This window comes from Tetrao urogallus (genome assembly GCF_951394365.1).
Source record: "Tetrao urogallus genome assembly, chromosome: 12".
In the NCBI taxonomy this organism is placed as follows: Eukaryota; Metazoa; Chordata; class Aves; order Galliformes; family Phasianidae; genus Tetrao; species Tetrao urogallus.
Genome location: NC_136825.1, coordinates 16,305,852 through 16,325,653, shown reverse-complemented (window position 1 = coordinate 16,325,653; position 19,802 = coordinate 16,305,852). Strand labels below are relative to the sequence as shown.

The 19,802-nt window shown below is 39.4% G+C and overlaps 1 protein-coding gene across 3 annotated transcripts in view; it reads left to right on the top strand.

The window, feature by feature from the left end:
* SLC12A4 (solute carrier family 12 member 4) overlaps positions 1–9,113 on the top strand; it is a gene marked incomplete at both ends in the record, with an annotated part of 44,836 nt that extends 35,723 nt beyond the window's left edge. For 2 of the 3 annotated variants that reach the window (XM_079541579.1, XM_079541580.1), the window contains 8 exons: positions 660–828; positions 1,915–2,110; positions 3,087–3,256; positions 3,435–3,566; positions 3,658–3,765; positions 4,560–4,744; positions 7,474–7,607; positions 9,022–9,113. In XM_079541579.1, the coding sequence (XP_079397705.1) occupies positions 660–828; positions 1,915–2,110; positions 3,087–3,256; positions 3,435–3,566; positions 3,658–3,765; positions 4,560–4,744; positions 7,474–7,607; positions 9,022–9,113 (1,186 nt within the window). Of the gene's footprint in view, positions 1–659; positions 829–1,914; positions 2,111–3,086; positions 3,257–3,434; positions 3,567–3,657; positions 3,766–4,559; positions 4,745–5,509; positions 5,525–7,473; positions 7,608–9,021 lie in introns of all 3 variants that reach the window. The other variant, XM_079541578.1, reaches the window with a different exon arrangement.
* Between the last annotated feature and the right edge of the window lie 10,689 nt (positions 9,114–19,802).

Here is a 19,802-nt window from a genome sequence, read left to right as displayed (position 1 = left end):
TGAAGAAGTCACTGCTACCATTTGAGGCTTAAAAACTGACAGAGAGGCCAACGTTTCTCCCTCTGGCTTTGTATGTTAAGCCAGATTACAGAACTCTCCTCTGAGTTGTGTTGCGCAGCTCTTGTCAGGCTCTGAACAGGAGGAGTAGGAATCTCCCTTTAAAAAAAAAAAAAAAAAAAAAAAGTCTGTAAATCTTTTTGAACTTGCTTAACCTTAGCTTAAGAGAGAGAATAATGTAACTAATCTGTAAAAATATCTTAAGGAACAAAAAGCAGAATGATAAAAACATTTGTATTTCCCAAACTTTTGGCACAAGATAGATCTGGAGGGACAGCCTTTCTCACAGAGCACGTGCCATAACTGTGCTTAACAGAGCCTTGAAAAATCAACCATGTAATAAAACACTAATGAAAATCTCTTAAGCTAAGTACATGAATGGGTTTTATGACTGCCAAAACAACACAATTCCCTCAGTGCCTCAAATCTGCTTTGAATCGAGAGAAATAAATTATTAATTAAAGCCCTCCTAATGGAGGGGAGAGAGTGTAGTTATCAGAGTTAATATTCAGGTACAATTAAATTGATGAATGAGGCAGTTTTTCAGAAGTGTCTTTGTAATTTATTAATAAAAAAATTAATTCTCTTTCAATTTCTTCCAGGCCTCAGTTGCTGGTACTTTTGAAACTTGATGAAGACTTGCATGTAAAATACCCAAGATTGTTAACATTTGCATCCCAGCTGAAAGCTGGCAAAGGTTTGACTATCATAGGATCAGTCATCCAAGGGAACTTCTTGGAAACTTATGGAGAAGCCCAGGCTGCTGAACAGGTCAGTGTGCTAAATCAGTCCCTAAAGGAATTTCATAATCTTTCACGGCAAAAAGCATATCAGTAAGACTTCCATGAAATACAGTATGAGCTGAGTAGTGCTACAGTTGTTTGTTAAAGAGCTTGCAAACATTTCAGCTGTCAGTTTTCTTTGAAAATATAGGATGAATGCTTTCCAACCTGTAAAAGAAGCCTAACTGCATATAACTGTCTTTATTTACAAAAAGTAATTACTCTGGAAGCTTATGTATGCTGATTAATGAAAGGAAGATGACTATTTAGTTTCTCGACATAACCAGAAACATTTCAGTGACTTTCAATTATTATAAATTAGCAAACATTGTATTTCTTTCTGCATGGTGATAAATTTATCTCCAAAAGCATTAAAAGATGGTCTTGAAAAATTGTTAATAAATCATTTAATCCTTCTCATTGTGTATACCTGACATTATAGGCCTGCTTTCATCCGTGTCTTATCTGCATATCATTGTTTTCCCCAAAGGTTTTTGTACAGGAGCACTGTTAAAAAAGGAAAAATGAGTTCATAGGCCTACAGGTTGAACGAGTTTAATTTTTAAACAAATAGAGGGCAGGGAGTTCTTGTGTGGGGTGTCTGTGGGATTCAAGTGGGGATTTAGTGCTTGTACACGTTAAATGAATATAACAACACATCAAACTACATATAGATATCTGAAACTGGAAATCCGAGTGAAGGTAATTAACTGTGTGTTTAAAAAGGTGGATGTTTTAAGATTAGAAAATGGAAAGTGGGGTAGGAACAGATATTGCTAACTGCTGCAGTTTTTGTGAGTAATAGATTATGGCACAAACCCAAAAGAAAAGCTTGCCTTGTATCTTTGTATCAAATTGTGTTTGGAAGGGAACTTTGTGTGCTTAAGCATCAGGTATTATATACCAGTGGGCATTTTCTCTTCTGTTTTATTAAGGAAAGTGATTGAGCTGAACTTTGCCTTAGGGCGCGTTTTACCTGTGGTCCTATGTATCAGGAGTGTACTTTGTAATCAAATGATAGACAAAGGCATGGAATTCTTCTTGCACATGAAGTTTTTCCTTGACTGTCTTCCAGACTATTAAAAATATGATGGACATTGAGAAGGTGAAAGGATTCTGTCAAGTAGTTGTAGCCAATAAAGTTCGGGAGGGAATTGCCCACTTGATCCAGTCCTGTGGGCTCGGTGGCATGAAACATAATACTGTGGTTTTGGGATGGCCGTATGGATGGAGGCAAAGTGAAGATCCAAGGTCATGGAAGACGTTTATAGGTGAGTTTTGAAGGTTTGATGGGACCAAAGATGGCGCACCAAGGTGATTATTACACATATGTTACACACTGGGGATTTTAACGGAATTTTTGTGAAATTTATTATTATTATTATTTTTACAGTTTTTGTTTCTTCTGTTGATCATGAACTTCATGTTGAGTTAAGAAAGCTTAAGTCTTAAAAAAATAAAAGTGGTCTCATATACTACATGGTATTGCTGGGGTTGTGTGTTCTGGATTTATGTTACAAAAGATGTAAATACAGCAAGTGAGGCTAAGCTCTGAGGGAATTAAAGTCTTTCATGTGAGACCAGCTGATGAGATTGAGGAAAGAGGGGAAAGTATGGCTATACTTTCAGGCAAAGCAATAAGCAAGTTGTCTGTAGATGATTTCTTACAAAACTGATTTATATTTGAAATATCATTTATTGTAGCAAGGAGGCCTATGAAAGTTCTTCAAAGATTGATTTAATAGTTAAATTAATCTTTCTAATAAATGCTTCAAAATGATGGACTTGGGAGATACTGTTTTGGTGGCAAACTATTATTTTTTTACCTAGATAATCTCTTTCCACGGGTGCTAATCTAGCCGTCTTTACTATGGGAACTAGCACTGCCCTTGCCCTATCACTGTCATTCTCCTGTTGTCTCAGATATCCAACTACTTAACAGACAAATTAGAACATCTGCTTCTTCCTTGTATTTAGCTTTGAAGATCACAGCCTTTATTTCAGACATGAAATAGGGCTTGTGTTCCTGTAAGTCTGTTTTATCTTAGCTGTGTCATTTGTCTGATCTGTCTGTGCAAGCCTCCCATTATGTACTTTTCTTTATGCAAGTGATAACTTTTGTAGTTTACTGACATTTGCTTATTGAGTGTTGTTTTTTTTTTTTGTTTGGTTGTTTTTTTTTACTATAAATGGCTCTGGCAGAATTGGAGATAACTGTTTGTTCTTTGTTCTTTCCCCTCTTGGCAGGTACTGTTCGTTGCACAACTGCAGCCCATCTGGCTCTGCTGGTTCCCAAAAATGTGTCTTTCTATCCCAGCAACCATGAGCGTTACAATGAAGGCAACATTGATGTGTGGTGGATTGTGCATGATGGAGGCATGTTGATGCTTCTTCCTTTTCTACTCAAACAGCACAAAGTAAGGAGCTTAGAAAAAGAATGTTTGTTACCAATTACTTTAGTATGCATTACTGTAAAGAAAAAAGGCCCAGTAGCATTGTTTGCAGAGATAAACAACAGTAGTTATATTCGTAAGCTCATTTCATAAAGCAGTGTTATTAAATCAAATATATTGAGAACTCACGTTCCCTCACCAGGTTTGGAGAAAATGCAAGATGAGAATTTTTACTGTGGCTCAGATGGATGACAACAGCATCCAGATGAAGAAGGACTTGGCTACTTTCCTCTATCAACTCCGAATAGAGGCAGAGGTAGAAGTGGTAGAAATGGTAAGGGACTTGAGCCTGTTTTTCACTTCATGATGGAAATGATGGTGTCTGATTATGACTTGAGAGCAATATTTTTTTCTTATTTCTGCAGCATAATAGTGATATTTCAGCATATACTTATGAGAGAACTCTTATGATGGAGCAGAGGTCTCAGATGCTGAGGCAAATGAGGCTGACAAAAACAGAGCGGGAAAGAGAGGTATGTCATTTGTGGTTGATTACTGTGGGCTGCTGAGGTGCATGACGCAGTGCCTTCCGGGTGCTGTTTTATAATAGCTGCTTCTAAATTAAACTCCTGTATTCTGAAGTTAAAAGGAAATACCTTTGGTGTAGCATTTTGTTTCCCAGAATTGCTTGTTGTCACTGAATAGCCTTGCTGCACATGCAAACCCATGTTAGAAATCGTCTGTTTTAGGAAAAAACAATGCCAGCATATAAGCTGCAGAAACAATTTATGTTGTTCCTGTTTGCAATGCAGAATGATGCTCAGTGATGTGAGGATGTAAGTCTGAACCCAATTTTGACTTTTATTTTGCTTTGTGTGGGATGTCTGAGGCTTGTCTCAGTTTATAGAATAATCCGTTTTCCTTCTGGAAGCTTCACTGTAGGTTGGATTGTTAGCCTTCAAAGTATTCAGTCTTAGTTTTGTGCATGCATTTGTCCAACTTTTTGTCATCAATTTTGTGTCAAACACTGGTTGTTTCAGATCATGTCATGATGTGAGATGGAGAGCCTTTTTTTTCTTTTCTGTTGTATAGATACAGGCATCCGTTAGACTGAATTCTGCACGGCTCACAGTCATCTAAGTAGTTTAAAGTCAGGTTATGTAGGATTTTTAGTTAGGGCAGGCATTTAGTACTGAGCTGTACTAGGCACTAAATTGACTGCATGTAATAAAAGATGCAATAGAACAAAAAGTCTTTCATTGCTTAGAAAGAACTGTAAATGGTAAAACAAACGCTGAGTTCACCTTGTTGTTCACGTGCCCTCTAGGCTCAGCTAGTAAAGGACAGACATTCAATAGCACGCCTGGAAAGCTTGTACTCAGATGAAGAAGATGAGGGGGACACTGTGCCTGAGAACATTCAGATGACCTGGACAAAAGAGAAATGTGATGCGGAGAAGCGGAACCGAGGCAGCGCTGTGGGGAGCTTTAGAGATCTCATCAGCATTAAACCGTGAGTCTTGTCAGAGTCAATGGTTTGCACCTCCCGAAAGTCTAGTTGTGCTATGAGTTTATCATGTTTCTCTTCTAATCCTTGGTTTAGACTTGGACAGGAAACATTGAACCTGACTACAGAAAAGACAGCAGTTAGCATCCGGAGAAATTTCTAACATATTAAATCTGGCACACATGCCTCAGTATTTTACTTGATACAGTCAATTCTGAACCAGAGATATTAAAGCCTATTCTTTCCTCCTGCCTCCCAAATACATTAACAAAACACACTCTCAAAGAAACAGACTGATAATTTCACGGATCTAATGGCAATTAATAAAAGGCTGATAACTTCACTGACCTAATATCAAATATGGATGTTTAATACAGCAAGGAAGAGGCTGTGAAGATGATGAGTGACTGAATAGAATATGTTTGTGATTAAAACCCTTTAAGATGAATTTATTGTTGAAAGAGTATGGACATACAACAACCATTTTAGTGTTACTAGGTGTGCACCACCTGAATAGCTAGAAGTAAAGCTCATGGTGGCTTAGTATAAAAATATGTTAATATCCTGTGATCTCTTGATGTATTGCATCTTGCATGAAGAGTTCATCCCACCAGCTTTGCATACTTGACAAAATTACAGATTTTTCTTGGCAATAAAGCAGTGAGGAATCAAATCTGCTCTAGGGTGAAATCATATATAGTTCGTATACTGTAGAAATTCTGCTGAATTTGGTGTTAACTGCCTGTACTTTTTCCTCTTCCATGCTTTCAGAGAGTGGGAAAACTTGTAAGTTTGTTATTTAACGTAGAAGTGCCTTAAGGTGATTGAGGGAACGCTTTGTTATCTCAACTAAGAGCAGGAAAAATCTATGTAATTATGGAAGGAAAGAACAGAAAATGAGTTAGAATTAAGCAGTCTTAGCAATGGTTTTAAAGGGAGCAGGATTAGCCACGTAAGCTAAGTATCATCATAAATAACACGTAACAAATTGTAAGTGATGCTGACAAATCATGGAGAAAAACCAAACAATTACAGGTCTGAACCTTTTTTCTTAAGCAAAGTGTCTCACAAACTGTGGATCCTTCCTCAACACTGCTATGTTGTTATTTCTGGCAGTCTCTGGACCCTTTAAAAAACAAACAGAACAATAACAAAAAACCCTTTCTCATAGTCTACACCTTCACATCACTGGAAAGATGCAAGTTTTGAATGTCACTTCATAGAATACCAAACCTTTAATTTTCCATTACTTTTCTAAAACTATATATATCAACTATATATAGTTAATAGCAGTGCATTGTTTCTGGTGCTGGTTTCTTCCACACTTCCTGTAAACATAATCTGGTGCCTCTCTGTGTTGTCTGTGGCTTCCTGAAGCTGACATGGTGAAGACAGAGGATGTCCTTGCTCTATGTTAAATAGGAACTTGAAATAACAGCAGTAATTTGAAGTGGATAGACTGCTGTTAGTATAACAAATATTAATCATACTATTGCATCTTCTATTTTCTGTATATATAAAATACTTCTTGCAAAACTAAATATTTGGAAGAGCAGCAAGGTTACTAAAGGCTTTTTAACTCATAATGTGTAAAACTGAATCAGGAAAACTGCGTGTTCATATTCAGTCTGTCTACTAATACCTTGTTTTAATGCATTAAAATGAAGAAACAAAACAAGTGGGAAATCCTAGAATCCTCACAACTGGAAATATATTTGCCTTTTTGTCAGTCTATTTCTGTTTTGCTTTCCCTTTTTCAGTACCAAAATAATAATTGATTTCCTGTAGGAAGGAAACAGTTCCTGACTCAGAATTCCTAACGGATACTTTCCAGTTCTATTCCTGCGTGAATTGATGTTATTTTGTGGTGATATATTCTGATAAACTGATAATGTGCCTATGTACAGAATTAATTGTGTGCCAGGATTCTGAAAGAGCAGGCTTGTAAGGTCATTCTGCACCTATTTTCTTGTCTCCCACAATTTCTGAATCAAGTGGCTGATCAGATTTGAAAGCATGATTGTGATTTTAAAGATCAGATCATAGGGCTTTTTTTGCAAATAACCAGGCAGAGAGGTTGATTAGTGTCAAACTGAAGTAAAGGTTAAAATCTTTATTAAACATCAGTAAAGTCCCATAAGCAGGCATGCATCCAGCCATTCGTAGTGTAGGAAGCTGTAGCAAACCAGGCTTTTTCTGGAGATGTCAAATGCTGTTCCACACAAAAGGACAAGTCCACTCACAGAGAGCATGGATGGAACACAATGCTGCCCTCCTGTGCCTTCATTCTGATGAATCTGAGAAAACTGGTGTTCTGGTACTGAGCCATGGGAGGTCTGTGCTGCCACAGGAGGGGATCTGGAGGAGGCTGCCAAAAGTGAAGACTTTGCAGTCAGAAGCACCCATGGTCAAAGAGCATGTCCCCTCGGGTGAATGTGTTTTCAGCTTCTTGTGAGAGCTCTAGATCTTTATAAAACGTGCTTCCCAAAGAGCAGCATAACTTCAACACTTGGAGACCTAACTCCAGGGATCTTAAGATGGATGGACTGGCAGTATCTGAAGGACTTTGTGAGATCTTTTTAGTATCTGTGTCATTATTTGAAGAAATGTACTGTTGGTTGAGTTGACACTGAACGGGGCATTAGGAGACCTTAAGGTATGCTTTTAAGGACTTCTTGGACATTCTGTTTTTCTTGCATGTTTCTAACAGGAAGTCCAAATGTGCTTTTCTGCAGGAACCAATCTAATGTCCGAAGGATGCACACAGCAGTGAAGCTGAATGAAGTTATTGTTAATAGATCCCATGATGCCAGACTCGTTCTCCTGAATATGCCTGGTCCTCCGAAGAACACTGATGGTGATGAGAACTGTATCCTTTCAGTCAAGGCCTGGTCCACATGCAAACGTTTTCTTTAATGTGTGTTCTTGAAGTTGTTTTGACACAAATGTCAGACTGTAATAAATGACAGTTTCTACTGAGTGGAGAGTACTTGCTTGGGGCTGCAACGTAGTAGTTGCTTAAAGTAGAATTTGCTCTGAAAGACTTGTGGATTTGAAATCAGTGTTGTCTTGATTCTTATTTAACGTAATTTACCAAGTCCTTGCAAGTCTTGCTTGTGCAACAACATGCAATTCATTGTGATTGTTTTATCACTAGAGGAAAGGGTCAACAGTTTGACAACACTTAACATGTTCTAGGGAAGGAGCAAAAGCTAATTCTGAAAGGCATATGGACAGTGTCATTTAGATGCTGGGGCCTGCGTCAGGGAATGAAGTCTACAGTGCTGACTTTGGAGATTAATTCTCAATATGGATGTAGCAGATGTTTAAGGAGGCATTCACAGTAGTCAGTGCTCTGAATTCAGGACAGTGTCTGAACTTGAGTGAGCAGGAAGTGCTGATAGAGAGGGCATATCTCAGGTATATTCTCTCACAATGGAATTTGGAAGTTTAGCTGTGAATGCAATGCTCTGGTACAATTAAAATTCAAACCTACAGTATTTAGATACCTAGAAGAATACTTGCACCGTGCCTCTAAGCAAGGCCAGAGCTGGGGATTGCAATCTGTAAAGCCTCCTGGCATTCTAGTTTTCTGTCCATTGCTTCTCTTCAGCCTTTCATGTTAGCAAGCCTTTCTTTGAACTGTGCCAAAAATATGTGTATCGTATATGTATTGAGTTGTGAATCACAGACCAAATGATTGTAGTTTTCTCCTGACTCTGGAGGGAAACAGTGGTAACTGTTGGCACACAACAGCTTGCTGGCTGAAGAAGAGAGAAAAACACTCCATAGCATAAGGGTGTTTCAAGCACAGCTGCTACAGCTGCAGGAGAGATTTTGAACTTGAGGCTCTGGGTAACTTTGGGTGATGCTACTTACTCCTCCAGCCATCCCTAGAGAGGCTGAGCCCTTGTGACCAAACAGCATGCAGTATTCACAAACAGCAAGTGAGAGGAAATGTCTGTGTGTCCTGGTGCTCAGATCATTTTGATAGGGAAGTGAAAGAGTCTTGCTTTCAAAAAACTCCTAAAGTTTATATTATAAGAGTTCCCTAACTCTGTCCTATTGCCACCTTATCTATATTTAGAAGGATGAATACAGGTGTATCAAATTGAGTCCTGGGTTGAAATAAGTATAAACTTAAAAGGACTGCTCAGAGTTCTGGTTTTTCATTGCCTGTAACATTCTGAATCCAATGTTTTACTACAGTTCTGGAAGGGGGGAGGCTAATCACTGTGCATTCTGATTTTAACACTTCTTTGTCCTTGACTTTCCTGAAACAGACATGGAGTTTCTTGAAGTCTTGACGGAGGGTCTGGAGAGAGTATTACTTGTCAGAGGAGGTGGACGAGAAGTCATCACAATTTACTCCTGATTTAGTGCAAATTTCTAACGCTGGCCTACATTTACCTTATTGGTGATAACGGACATTCCAGTTTTAATTGGAGAAGAAGAAAAGGTTTTTCTGCCTAACTTTCTCCTCATCCAGTTCTGTTCATTGTCTTTCCGTTTGCAATTTACATATCTTTTGGGGTTAAAGTGTTGTTACACCATCCAATTAGCAACATAATTTAATTGTGAAGCTGCCACGTTATTCAGTTTCTGCTTTGATACTCCAGCATTTGTGCATGTAGTTTTACCATTAAACCTATTTTTGGACACCACTGCCATGTGCAGTATTTTTAGTAACTGTATGTAAAGTTAGGACGTGAAAGCCAGTTACTGTAAAAAGATTTTAAAAGCTTTTTATATTAGGTTTGGGGAATAGAATAACATTATATAGCAGCTAGTTTCTGCTGAAGTTCAGCTATAAAGCATTTTCTAAGAGCACACTAAATTGTAAGAGAACTGAAAAAGCTTTTTTTTTCTTTTTTTTTTTCTTCTGGGTTTATTTCCAGAACTAAACTCTCAGTATTGGATAAGAATTTATACTTTTAATACATTTATTGATAGAGATTTAAATAAATTATGTTGATATAGTTGGAATTATGTATGTAGCTTGCTACAAATTGTGTTGCTTCTGAGACTTGAGGTTCTGTGAGGCCAGATCCCTATTTATTTTTGTATTTATTTGTCAGAAATAATGGATACACAAGGCTGCTTAGGAATACAGAGATCTCGTAATAAATTTTGAATCATCAGTTGATTGAAGGACCAGTCCTGTGCAGTTCCTCCATGCTTTAAATTTCTTGCAGACCATCCATCAAAGTACATTGAATGTGTTGGAGTCCCATGTGCAAAGCCAAGTGCTGTGCTACACGCACAGTGATGGGATTGCATTTGCACAAGTATGAGGGACCTGCTGCTTCATTGTATGCTTTGTTCTTAGAGGAAAAGGAAGAAAAGATGACCTTTATTAACCAATAAGTCTCTGGAGATTTTGTCAAGCCCATTGAGTTGTACTTTATGTACAGAACATTCGTATTTTTTCAATAAAATGTTGCATATACTTTGAACCTATTCTCTGTTCTGTGTGCTGTAGTGAATTGCTTGGGAATACTGTATCTTCACCTTACAGAATTTCTGTGATCTGATTTCAGTGCTTCTGTTGAGTCAGATCCAGACTGTGCAGAGGAATGTGGTGCAGAGGGGTTGGTGTTTGCCCAGATGGCACAAGTGCTGCTCTGTGGAGGTGCCAACTTAGTCTTGAAAGCCTGGTGTTGTGCTGAAGTGAGTAAAGGCTCGTGGGTCTGGAGCTACTGCCTTATTAAATAGCTGAGATCTACTCGATGCCTATAGACCATGAAACACAAATGAGATATTGTGCCCTCAGGAGTTCTAGCTGTGTGGGAAAGCAGTGATCCTTTACATTGGATGATTGTGAGCTGACCACTATGGGATGGATTAGTAGTATGGGGAGAAAGATCAGGGTTGACACACTGCTCTGATCTGTGTGATCTTGCTGATTGATATGCTTAGTTCTGTCATCTCAGTTGTAATAGTGCTCCTGGTTGTTTCACTCTGTGTGGAATGTGGATAAAAACTAATTCAGTACTTCATGAACACTTACGATTTAGTCGGTTCTAATTAGGTAAGATATCCCTCTCTATAGTGGATTTCCTTTGGAAAGGGTGTGTTGATGTAACCTGGAAGTAGCTTGGAAAAGGTCAAGGAAGCAAACCAACAATGAGTTAGCTACTCTGGGGGTAACAGAATGATCATCTTCCATTCCTGTCCCAGCAATAGAACTCTTTTCTGTTAAGGAGGTGAGAACATTGCGATCAAAATACAACCAGACTAAGTTGGTACTATCTGTATGGAGCTGTACGTAGTTAACTATAACTAAAACCCCTATGGCAAGATTTCTAATAACTAGAAATGTTTTAAAAAAAAAGAATCCTACTTTAGAACAAAGTAGACACTTCTTGTTTGCTGCCTGCTTTAGCCTTCACCTTCAGAAAACTAGTAATAAAAAAAAAGCAGGCTATCAAAAAGCTGCTTTCCTCTCTGTGAGGAACTGTGTGTTGCTTTCCTGGTGCAGCTCAGCCTTCAAAGCACAAACATTGTTTTCAGAAAAATAAAATGTTGCTTTAGACAGTAAAATCCACGAGAGGGCACTAGGCTGCCTGGTTTGGTGGTACTCTGGGCTTGAAGGAATACCACCACAGTTACCTAAATTATTTGTAAATTAACGTTGAGTGGTAATTTTTCATTTTATTAATCTAAACTGTATTTCTCTGAATTCTCCACGCAGTGATAAGAAACGAAACACGATAAATTTAAAAATTTCCATTTAAACAATTCATTTTCCTCCCTGTCCCCATTCCTCATTTTCTCATCTGCGTCATCCATAATAATGTTTGCTTCTTCAGTAATTCCTTTGGGAAGGAAGAAACTGCCTCATGCTGTGCTCTAGAGGTCAAAAGTTCTCATTCCATTCGGGAGTAATTATCCCCCTACGTACGTAGCTGCTGGCCCAGGTCTGTAGGCAGATCCTGCCAATACCAAGTGCTGTTTTCCCCCAGGGAGAGGTACCACATCATTCTGAATTTGCCACACCAGACAGCATCAGTCAGAACTACAGTGCAGGGTAGTAGACGATGGATTTCTGCAGATTTTTGCTTAATGGTCACATGCCACACCCCAAGCTCTGGCAGCTCTGAATAGACTGCCCCTGCCTATGGGAAATCGAGTACACTTTTCAAGTTCTGACCAAAATTCACTCACTGCCCTGAGCATTATGAAGGCAGACCTCTCACTGTTAGGAAAAACGTTGTCATGGCACGCCTCTTCAGCCAGCCACAGGAGAACCTGCCACCCAGGCAGATGTTTCCTTCTGGCAGTCTTGATGCTTGTTTTTCTGTCAGCTCCTGCAGCAAGCTTGTCCTAATGCTTCAAGAACTGTTAGAGCCAGTGCCTGTACTGTGCGTGATGAGTAGGAGGTGCGAACAAACTGGATAATTTCAGAAATAAAAGGATACTCGGCTAATGCTGAGTGGCAATAGGAGATGTGCCTAATTTATCCCCGTGTAGCGTGTGCGAGACTGAAGCACTCCAGCTTTTAATGATTTCTATAATTTTCTGGCAATATAAATAATGTAAATAGCATTGCTGAAATAGAAATGTGGCAGGATGTTTATGTTGCCCACAGAAATGACATTGCTAACAGGTTAATTGCAAAGTCAGGCAGAGATTCTGACCTTTAAGAAGTCTGTGCTGTGCAAGTAGGCCAGTGAGTCCATGATGTTAAAGAAAAAATAAAAAGCAATAAGGAGAGTGTGGGACTATGCTGCATGCATGTATATTGTGGGATCCACTGCTAAAGAAGTAAAAAGTGCACTATTTTACAAATAAAATTGTTTTTACTAGACAGTTCACCATATGTTTTGCCTGCCAGCTCCAACTTGGAAGATGTCTTCTTGATGTAACTTCTTCCATTGTCAATGAAATTCCACTGTCAGGAAGGTACAGCGTAGTCCTTTATTCCCGATGCAAGCTCCAAGGCTCACATACAGTAAGCTATTGGTAGCGTTTGAAGGTCAGCTGTAGGCAGTGTGCCACTACACGGTTGGAGGGCTTATGAGAAGCAGCTTCTTCATGTTTTGTATTTTTGCACTTCTATAGGAGGAGAAGGCAGTGAATCTTAGTGAAGTTAACTTCTGCCTTTCTGACAGACCATTCACATTTCAAAAAGCGGTATTTTTGAAAAGCTCCTATCTTCAGCAGACTGAAACATATTTGAGATGTGCTTCTGTCAGTAAACCCTAATTTTCATTTGAATTAAGACAAGTGTATCTGTTATACAGACTGTGACTTAACGTCCAGCAGCTGTGTATAATGTTGTCACTGCTAAGATGTGTGGATGGTCACTGGTAGTGTAGTCCCTTCCCTTGTGCATCAGCAGCAGGCAAAATCAGCAGCCAGCTGGCCATGGGAATACAAAATAGTTTACAGAAGACAGAATTAAAGGAAGAACCCAATGTTAAAAAACTTATGAAACAGATCTTAATTGCTGCTCCTCAATTTCTCCGAAACTGTGGGAGTTCATTTCTAGTTGGGCCTTTCAAATGTTAGGAAGCTATTACTCTTTCTGCAGGACACTCAATCTCCAAGCAACAGTAATGATTCTAAGAATTTCAGTTTAAAATTAAGATGTGTAAATTCTAAATTTAAAACTTAATATAGGCAGCAAGTCACATGAATTTACTACATTGCAAAAGCTGCCCGCTCTGTATAGCCAAGCACACTGCATCATAGAATCATGGAATGATTTGGGTTGGAACAAACCTTTAAGATCATCTAGTTCCATCTCTGCTATGGGCAGGGACACTTCCCTCTAACCCAGGTTGCTCACAGCCCCATCCAGCCTGGCCTTAAATGCTTCCAAGGAGGGGCATCCACAGCCTCAGTGTACAACCTGTTCCAGTGTTCCCTTACCACCCTCAAAGTAAAGAATTTCTTTCTGATATCTTCTTGGATTTTCTTGTTATATGTCCAAAATAATTTCCCAAGTGTAACAAGTTTCATTCTGCTCTAAAATTTACATCTTTGACTAAATATCTTGATTTGCTTCCCATTAGATTAGGAAAAAAAAAAAAAAAAAGTAAATAAGGAATTAATGGCTGAGGCTTCTCAAAAAAGAAAGACGTTCACCACAGAAACATAAAGATCTGAATGAAATATGTAAATAGTCCCCATCAAAATAAGCTGGCCACAATTAGGATTGAATGTATTTTTAGTTGGCTCCTTTCATGTCCTCCACCAGAGTTGATACAAGCTGTTCCCACAATATGACTCTTTGTGGCTTATCTGCTCTTTTCTCTTTCAAGAGCAAGTACAATTAGCTTCCTCAGAGGCCAGCTGTGCGAGGGTGAAGCATGGCCATGTTTGTTTATGGGCTTTAGCTAGCATAACTCTTTCCTTGTCAGATTGGCTTCAGCACTGTTTTTCATAAAAGTGTGCTTGTCTGGATTCTGTTCATTACCATTTTCAACAACTTCCTTGCATCTATGGTGGTATTTCTTGCCTCAGAACAGCTTATTGAAGTGCTCAGCCAGGCCAGTCAACTAAAATGAGCATACTAAAAACAAGAAGCAGATGAACATTTTCTCCTGCTTCCACCCTGCCTTCTAGATAGCATCTAACTCTCATACCATTTTTCACACATTTAAACTAAAATTCTGACAAGAATTCTGCAACGAACAAAGCTTAGCAGTAATATTGTTCCCAGAGTTGAAGTTTATACAGTGATTTTATACAATGCGGTTTTTACAATGTTTTATTTCTTAGCTTTAAAAGTATCTTTTACTCTTTCTTTTGGGACTGAACACTTACTTAATCTACTTTTTTTTCTGTCTGCCAGTGGTATGTGAGTAGTGAACGAAAACTGGCATAGAATGCACATAACTGAGGGAAATGGTCTCTGTAAAATCAGGCCATGCATCTTAAGAATACATACTAAGAGTACAAAACATAATCTTGGAAGTTGCTAAGGCTCCATCCTAGAATGGCAAACTGATTCTGATGTTAAAATATAACAGCCTCTTCTGCTTCTCATGAGTAGTATTGTTTCTATTTTCCTCAACAGGCTGTACATGGGAACAGCAGCAACTCAGAATTATGTCTTTGGAGAAAGTAGGTTATTCTTGCTATAACAGTAAGAGTTTTTCTTTCACTTTTAAGGCTTCTTGATCCCATGGCTGTAAACTTACATGCAAAATCAGGGAGATTAATTCAGAGTCCAACCTTTGCTCCAAAGCACACACCAATTTTAAATTTAGATTAAAAAATAAAATGCTGGTGCTACTGAAAAACTGTGGAAGGCAGATCTAATTACTTAAAAGGTGTCTTAAGCTGTAAGGTCTGTGCTTGTTGGGAAGGAGGTGGAAGAAGGAGAGGTGTGTGAAAGAACATCAAGTCATAAATCCTGATGAACGTAACCTTCTAGGCCATGTACTTATATTTCAGCATGTTCTCCCTCACTGCCCTCCAGCTCTAAGCTTTTCTCTGAAAACAGAAGTCGTTCTCCCGATGCCCTTATTTTGCATGAGTTCAGAACAGAAATGGCAGCAGAAGTGGCAGAGATGCCCTCAAGTACTATTTTGGACCTCCGTAGGGATCATTAGTTGGAGAAAACTCACGGAGAGATTGGGGATAGAAGTAGTCTTATTTCTGTGTTGGTTTGCTTCTGCCAATGAAGTCTGCAGACAGAACAAATCCTGTCAGAATTCCCAGCATTTGTTTCACTGGACGTTTGTGGTTATGCCAAGAATTTATTCCAGCAGAAGTGTGGAGTGGGGTGTTGTCCTTTTTCCCACTGCAGAACGAATAAACTTATGTCTGACTTTACAGCTGATTCAGCATCAAGTGCCAACACTTTATCAGGTTACATTGATGGTCTGACCTGCTTGAAGAGAGGAGGCTCAGCATGGAGGCTGTGAAGAAAAAGTCCCTCCTGTAATCTCTTCAATGTCTAATCCAATTAGGAGACTGACCCTTCTCACACCAGGTTTAAGTATCAAAATCTCATTAAAATCTCACTACTAACCATATTTCCACAGTCAGATCCTGGGTACCACAATGTGCCCGTCAGCGTTTTTAGGGAAACTCAATAACATCTTTAAATGGAGCAGAAAGTGGCAGATTTTCTAAGAAGCAGCGAAGGCAGCTTGGAGAACAACTGTTCAAAAAGTGAATATTCCCACTGATAAAAGTTGAGAGGAAGAAGTCTATGTATTTTAGAAAAGCTGCTCTTCACTTGATTTTGACATTTCTTTTACTTTAAGGTATGCCTCACAGGTACCAAAGTTGTCCATGAGATGGATCTCACCATTGTGACTAAGGAATTAGCCAGCTTTGATCTTGGCTGCTCTGTATACTGGCGTCATGGAGAAAGCTTGTGGCAAAGACTCATACAGAGACTCCAAACTCGCTGCACTGTTACCTAGCCGTGACATGTGTGAATTTCTGCGAGATGCTGAGCTCACAGGAGCCTTGTTTGCACCTGCAATGATGCAACTTAACGGCGGCGCTCGCGTCCCGGTGCTGCAGTTCCCGCTCCTCGCCACGTGGCGGCGCTGAGGCCGGAAAACCCGCTGCTGGCTCGCGTTTGGCCGTGCTGCTGCTTTCCCGCCTTTTTATCGGGGAGCAGAAGGGCAGCGCTGAGGAAGGCATCTCCACACGATGCTGTGAGCTATCGGCAGTGAGAGCAGTTACAACTCTCACAAAATACATGTTTATGATATATTTAGTAGTAAGGACCGTAATCAGAGCTGGCTGGGAGATAAAAACTGTACCTTTGAGCTGATAGTAACTCTGATTCTGGAAGAATACATTACTGACAGCATGTATGGTCAACAAAGCTAAGTGAGGATAAAGCTGCTGATGTGAGGGAGAAAAAGGTATTCAATCAAAGCACAAAAGATTAAAAAAACAGGGAGTAGGCAAACTCAACCCTTCCTTCTCCCAGGATGTCCCATCTTTTAGCCCAGCTGCTGAGGTACGGAGGCTGCACCAGGTGGGAATGATTTCAGTTACACTGCATGCCTACACTGATTAGAATTCAGTAACGGTTGCGCGAGGTGGGCAGGGAGGAGTTTGGTTGTTGTTTTTTGTTTTTTTTTTTCCAATTAGGGGAAAGAAGATTTCATGTTAACTGCAAGTTTGCAGCGAACTTTGGATTTACATACTACTGTCTTGCATTTATTGAGCGTGCTCCTGGCCGCCCTGAGAAATGGAAATTGAAGTCAGGTGTTCCTGAATTAGCCAGGCTTTTGACGGAGCAGGAGGCAGCACTAAACAAACTTTACTTTTATCCGAGCACTCACTGAGTTGCCTCCTGATAGGGGTGGGTTAAGGAGTGACTGTTCAAAGTTTCCCAATTCTTCCCAACTCTTGGTTTGGATGAAATTCTGGGGTCTTCAGAGATTCTGGACAGTCAGATTTTGTAGCTCCTGCCAGCAATGAAACCATGCAGTAACGTGGCTACCTAAACAAAACAGACCGTGACAGACCTGACAGATGGAAGGCACCACATATGTCATTCTGGAGACTTAGTGCTGCAGGTGATGAAGCATCTTTAATGATGTCAACAGGTGGATCAATTAGATTCAATTCAGTTCTCATGGAGGACGTTGCCTCTGCTGTTTCATAACCCGTCATTTTATGTGTAGCAAAGTTTGTCTCCAGCTGTGAATGATAGTTACAGCTCATTTGGCAGTCTCATTGTGATACTGTAAGATTTTTTCAGCTTTGGGAGGGTAGAACGTGTAAAGAAGTTATTAAAACATGAGTAACTTTTATAAGGCTAATAGAGCTCTGTGGCAAATAGAAGAAGCAAATGTGAGAAAAGAAAGGAGGAATGTGTTATGATAAACAAGAAAAAGGTGAAGTACGTCATGCAGAAAAGAATCCATTCTCAGAGTATACTTGCTTCATCCTCTTCCTGAAATATCAAAATACTTTCTAGAGTACCACACCAACTTCTGTTCGGGCTTAGCCCATCTGTGATGTTCAGTTAATAGTACTATTATCTATCTAGGGTAATAATGCTGTTATACTAACTTCAATGCCAATGTGATTATTGAAGAAGAAGGTAAGATAAAGCTTGGTTCCTCTTGGTGGCCTGAAGTGGAAATGCAAAGTCACAGCTTGAAGCAGTGATTGAGCACCTGGTAGGAGGACAGGGACAACCCAGGGGAGCTCAGGTGCAAGCAATGTACCTGAGTGAGCAGAAGGGGTGGAGCCAGGATCCACCTCTTCCCAGGCCTCATTTAAGGGTTGGCAGTGAAGGCAAATGTATCTTGTTGGAGACCCTCTTGTGTGCTTGGGCCTTCTGTAGGTAAGTAGTCTCTTTTATTTCTGTACACACAGGTGCTGTGTTTGAGCCAATCCTTGCTTGCTGCAGCCTAGGACCTTGTTGTTCTGCTGCACTGCTGTGCTTTCCACTGTGTTATGCTGGTGCTAAGAGCTTTCTACCACAAAGAATAGTGAGGAGTTAGAGAAGTGGTGCTGGTAGATTAAAATCCAGTGCAATCACTGAAGTCTGAAGGACGTCATGAAATGAAGCTTCGCAGCCAGTGCATGTGTATGTTTTTGCTAATAACCTGTGCTTTTCTGTATTTTTATTATTTGTAAAATACCTCATTTCTCATCCTCATAGAAGTCTTCATGTTTCACATGAAAGACTTCTGAGCTCAGGTACTGAAATGACCAGAGATGTAACTTCTGAAACCTTAGGTGAATGGCTGTTATTTAGCAAGGGAACAATCCCAGATCTTAAAACAGTGGATGTTTAAAATAAGTGATTTACACATTTAGATTAGAGCATCGTATTGGCCTGTCCAAGAGCAAATAAACCACAACTGATAATAGGATTGAACTAATGCAATCTCTTTTGTGAACGTGGAAGAATAGGATGTGTTTCTTTCAAACTTGTGTTCTCCCTTGCAAATATCTACTTTTTTTTTTTAACTTATTGAGGTATGAAGTCTAGTTCAAGAACTCTTCTGAAGCTTTCTGATTTCAAGCCTAGATTTGTTCTTGTTTTATTGCTGCTTGATCTCATAACAAAATTGCCCTTTATCTTTAATAACTCTTCACCCTCACTAGTATTTCTGTTCTGGTTAATATTTATAGGTGACAAGAGTTCCATTATTTAGCTTTAAAGCAGCTGGTTTTTTTTGCTAGGCTGGCAATGACTGGGTCTGTAGAGGAGAGTTTATGGTCTGTATCAGATTAAGAAGAAGAAAATGAACAATGAAAGTGGTAATACTGACTTGACTGAGATCCTAGCAACAACTTATGAGATGTATCTGGCTCTTGGCAGTGCTGCCTGACCTAATGCTTCAGCTTGAAAAGCAGTAAGAACTGTGCAAAATGAGTAAGGAGGGCACTCCCAAACAGTCACTGAGAGTCGTGTAAGACCCCCATACAATGCTCAAGTGCAGGTGGCCAAGGAAAGTAGCCCAAAGGGGATGGAGTACAATGCTTGCTTAACCCAATGAATATATAGGTAGTAGATGTCTCTTTACTCCACCTCGTTAATAATGTAGTACAGTATGTTTAAAAAACAAAAAAAAACCAAAACAAATGACAAAAAAAAAAAAAACAAACCAAAACAAAAAAAAAAAAACTGAGCAGGAGGCTGTGCTTGATTTGTGGAAATATTGCATCTGGCACTCTGCACTGAAAGTAAACCAGATTTCCTTTCTAAACATGCATTTTTTTCAGAAGTGCAGGGTCTGTTTTTGGTAACAATGCTACAACATCAAATATGCTTCAGTTGCTCTTCCAATGACGAGCAAACTGCACCGTCTTGGCTTTTTGTCCCTTGTACACGTGATTAAAAGAAGAGTAACTTCTGTGGCAAACTATTCAGCTGGAAGTCTAGACAAAAAGCAGGAGGCATCTACTTCACAGGCGGATTCAAGCTTTTATCATGCTGCATGGCCTATAAGAAAAGGAGGAACTATGGCACGTATCTGCCGTAACTCACACTCTTATTCTATCATACTTCAGAGAGCTATGGGGATTTATTTTTTCTTCTATTGCTGATACACAGTCACAAGTAAGAATGTAAATTCTGAGGGACTCCAGAACAGCTTAATTACATTAGTGTATTAAA